The 4,540-nt window shown below is 34.8% G+C and overlaps 1 protein-coding gene across 1 annotated transcript; it reads right to left on the reverse strand.

The window, feature by feature from the left end:
• Positions 1 to 487: 487 nt before the first annotated feature.
• On the reverse strand, positions 488 to 3,429 carry LOC131637261 (GDP-L-galactose phosphorylase 1-like). The gene is made up of 7 exons (XM_058907843.1): positions 2,603 to 3,429; positions 2,385 to 2,506; positions 2,239 to 2,298; positions 1,780 to 2,022; positions 1,498 to 1,683; positions 1,096 to 1,344; positions 488 to 994 (listed from the first exon to the last, which is right to left on the reverse strand). The coding sequence occupies exons 1-7, from the start codon at positions 2,724 to 2,726 to the stop codon at positions 656 to 658; spliced, it is 1,323 nt and encodes a 440-aa protein (XP_058763826.1). The 5' UTR covers positions 2,727 to 3,429; the 3' UTR covers positions 488 to 655.
• Positions 3,430 to 4,540: the final 1,111 nt, after the last annotated feature.

Here is a 4,540-nt window from a genome sequence, read left to right on the forward strand (position 1 = left end):
TTCTATGTGTATGCTTTATTAATGATGAATGTGTGTTGTGCAACATTTTGGTGGATAATTCGAATTATGCGAATTATCGTTATATGCTTGGATAATTAAGGTTATGTGATAATCTTAATTGCATATATTATGAGTCTTGTCATTTAACCAAATTTAAACATTCATGAGGAGATGATACTCCGGTTTGGTAGCTTTGATCCTATTGTGGAAACGGATGCGGTGAACTATAAGTTCATATTATTGGCTTGGTAGCATTTAACCAAATTTAAACATTATTAGCATTTAACCAAATTTAAATTTGTCATTTTGAAAGAAACACACTTTCATGTCAAAAGACTTCACCAACAGAATTACAAGTAAATACTTGTCTACTTGAACAGAATTATATAAGTAAATATTCATTTATTACAAATACGCATCTAGAAATACGATGCAATGGAGTTACATGAAGTTGTTATTTCTAGCAAAAGGTGAAAGATGAAAGCCATAACATAAAGTACAATAGTTATTATTATACAAAACACAAACATTAGGCATAACATAATTCAAGAACATAACAAGTGTTACCATTGAAGGTACTTATTTCAACTAGACATAATTCAGCAAATTTTCACCACACAATCGCTGAATTTATTCACTTAGAACATTGTTGTTGTTACTGTAAAACAACACATTCTTGCGAACCAGCCACCACGGTAGGGTATGTGCTTGTGTCGTCGACTGCGTCGTCTTTAGAGAGACACTGAAGATTGTTGTCATCTGATTCTTCAGTTAAGGCAATTGCTTCAAAGATGAGAGCGTTGACTTCTTGAAACCTTGCTTCGGAGAGGGAAACCTCAGCAAGAAGCCTCCAAGCGTTGGCTTCAGACGCCTCGTCGAAATCCTTTTTCCGCTTCAAAACCATGTGGCCGCTAATCTCCCATACCGCAGGGTTCACTTGTGTGTCGAGAAGCTCAGCATGCACTTCTCCTAGAGCTTGTTTCTCTGCATAACACTGTTTCACAACTATTTGTTAGAAATAGTGTTTAGAAATAAGCACTTATGTGATAAGTGCTTACATGTAGGAACTTAGTTTGAGTTTGAGATTTGCTTTACCTGTGGTAAGAGAAACACTTGTGTTCCGCAGTCAGAAATCAGAACATTGTAAGGTATGTTGTTGTTTTGTAGGGAGATACAAGCATCCGAAACAACTTTTGATAAATCTTCAAGCGTGTCGCCGCCCTCGAAGACAAGACCTCGAACCGGATATTTCAACAATTCAGACATCTTCACTCCGCCGTTCAAAGTTGCAATTTTCTTAGTGGGAGCTTTCTCAATAGGAAAGGGCATAGCCAAATAATAAGCCTGCATATGTCGAACAAAAACACCGAATTCCAATTGATTAATGACATAGAACAATGACACGCGACGAAATTATCAACAAAGAGCATTAAGGAAGTAGTTATCTCGGGATACTCAAGACAGAAATGCGATAGGATAAGCTATAATGTTCAGTACCTGGAAGTGAAGATGGTTAATAGTTGCAAATGCACCGAGGCTGTTGTAACCCAAACGGAAATATGGATTAGCAGCTTCAGCTGCCATGTGAAGCGCAAGCAGTAAGCTTTCATGGTCAATCCTTTGAGGCAAACACTCGAAAATGCGAGGAATCAGCAAAACATGCCCATACTCAATAGGACTAACCTGTTACCATAAAAACAAACATCGTATAAAACATCTACTTTGGCGTTAATGAATCACATACAAGGATAAAATATGAACAAAATCTAAGAATCTTACGTTGATGGCAACGAAACTTGGAGAATTCTCAACATCAACTGGAGCATTAGGATGGAACTGGACTTCACCGTCTTCACTAGCTTCAAATTGAAACAGAACCTCCTCTTGTCCAACTTTAGTGAAGTTGAACTTGTTTCCGTCAAAAGGCTGAAGAACCTTATCGACTCTGAACTCGGTTGGTCTCTTCTTGAGGTGACGACCCTCGTTGAGCTGAGCAATGAAACCACACTCACCCGGAATCACCTATACCAAATTCACCACAAAAACACATCAAAACTAAGCTCATATACCAAATCTTTTCATCCCCAAATAGCACAGCACAAAGAACAAAGAATCAAAGTATATTCATGCAACTCCAAAAAGCACAACACAAAGAACAAAGAATCAACTATATTCATGAATCTCCAAAAAGCACAATACAATACACACAAAAACAATGAAGGAATCAAAGTATCAAACCTTGGTTTCACAGGCGGTAACATCATAACGAAAAAGTCCTCGTTGCACGCGATCTTCCCACTGAAATAACAGAATAAAAGACCATTAAAACAAAAATTCAAAACTTCAGAATCATTGATTCTCCATAATCAAAATTCAACAATCACCTCTCCAAGAACAAGTGAGTCCAAAAAGGCCAAAGGAAGCTCCTCTTGGCACTTCTCAACCACCAAATCCTTTCCAGCAACTTTGTTAATCTTCTTAAAAGCATACAAAGGAAGCTTTGCATCTATCAACAAAACCAATATCACAAAAAATAAACTACATGCATGGTAACAAAAAAAAAAACACAACAACATCACTTGTCAAAAAAAAACACAAATACCTTGAATACAACAAGCTTTGAGGCAATTCCGACCACAACCTCCGACAGTACGAGGAGCCTCAGAACCCTCCTCTTTTTGATAATTCGAAACAACCGTAGGAACCCTTTTGATTTTCAGCATCATTTTCACCAAACAAACACAAAAAAAAAAAAACTTTTTTTTTTGTCTTTTAAGATTCAACAACAACAACGAGAGGAAAAAGAGGTACCTTCAAGGAAATCTTACAAATAAGAATCTAAGAGAAAGAAAGTTAAAATCTAAAGAGAGAAATTAGAAGAAAGAGGGAGAAGAGACGGAAGCAAGGAAAGCACCACCACCAGCAAGGAAGAGGAGATCGGAGGGGCTACCACCTTCAGAAGGCAGAGCACCACGACCACCGTGCGGCGAAGGGTTAGTAGGAGTTAAAGAAGAACCCTTACGTCGACAAGTGCGGGCATGAGAAAGAGAGCGATAAACTCTAAGAAAAGCCGTGATGTCTACAACGCGTCAACACAGGGTGAATACCCAAACATTCAAATTTTGATGAATAAACTGATGACACAAGTTCTGAAATGGAAGAAAGATTGGAGATTTCTTTTTTTTGATGATGATGATGATGATGAAAAAGTGATGGAGATTGTAAATGGTTATATAGATAAGAAGAGATGAAGAAAATGTGGTTGTGAATGAGTTTGGGTATACTTGTACTAGAATGAAGCACGAGGAAGTGTGAGTATTGGAGAGAAAGAAAAAGACAAGAGAAAGGAAAAACAGGTTTGTGTTGTTGTTTGTTGTTGTTGTTGTTGTGTTGTGTGTCTGTTTCTTCTACTTTTCTGTTTGAAGATTTGACTCTATTGTTATTTCTTAGAGGCTGCTGCTTCTCTCATTGATGGACAATTTTGGTGGATGATTATTAATATTATTGCTCTTTATCAATTTTCCTAATGTACTTTTTCTAGAATGAAATGAAATAGAATAAATTATTTTTTCTGTCTAAATTCACTTGAATGAAGACTAATTAGATTAATAAATGAGTTTTTCTTTTCTATAATGGAATATTATCAATATAAAAGTAATTGAAAAGTTTATGGACCATATTTTAGTGGTTTGGTTTGACTAGTGCAATATATAAATAAAATAAAAAATAGTATTTTTTATTTAAATCCAGTGAATATTCTAAGAATTTAGTAAACTTGAATTGTTTTTTTTGGATCAAATGAGAAGCATCACCTTAATCGTATAAAAAAAAATTGGCATTCACATGTCAGAAAAAAAAATTTCGAGACAATTGGGGCTATTTCGAGACAACTATTCCTGAAAAGAAGGACCTGATAGAGATTGACAAATACAATTCATAAGAGAATCACACTCTTTAATAAAAAAGTTTAATCATAGCATTAATTATAACACAACTCTCAAAAAGTTTTTTTAGTCTTTTAGCACTACCACAATTTTTGCAAAAAACAAATTTAAAAACAAATAGAGTAGAAGAAAAATAGAGAGGTTTTGATTCAGAAATTCATGGTAAAATAAAATGAGGAGCAGTCTTATTTAAATAGAAAAAAATTTGGCTAAAAAAATGATTTATGGGCAAAATTATTTAATTTAATCGATTAACCCTAGCTAGTAATCAATTAAAATAACATGAAAAACAACTACCCTAATCTAGAAAAGAAAATCCTAAAATGGTTACATGGATTAATCAATTAAAAACTTTTCTAATTGATTAAGAGGTATTTCACCTTGCTCTATTCGATTGGATCAACACAAAACACATAATGTTATAAGACAACAAAAAGATGCAACACACAAGACATTATTTTAAGCTAACAAACAATAAAACAAAACTTATACATAGGGCATAGAGCACATCTAACTTTTCTTTGCACAATTCCCGCTCATGTGCTAACTTTTCTTGTAACTTTTTATTGTAGAGCTAGTCCATCTATTTCTTGTGT

The sequence above is a fragment of the Vicia villosa genome, unplaced genomic scaffold (genome assembly GCF_029867415.1).
Source record: "Vicia villosa cultivar HV-30 ecotype Madison, WI unplaced genomic scaffold, Vvil1.0 ctg.001961F_1_1, whole genome shotgun sequence".
Classification (NCBI taxonomy): Eukaryota; Viridiplantae; Streptophyta; class Magnoliopsida; order Fabales; family Fabaceae; genus Vicia; species Vicia villosa.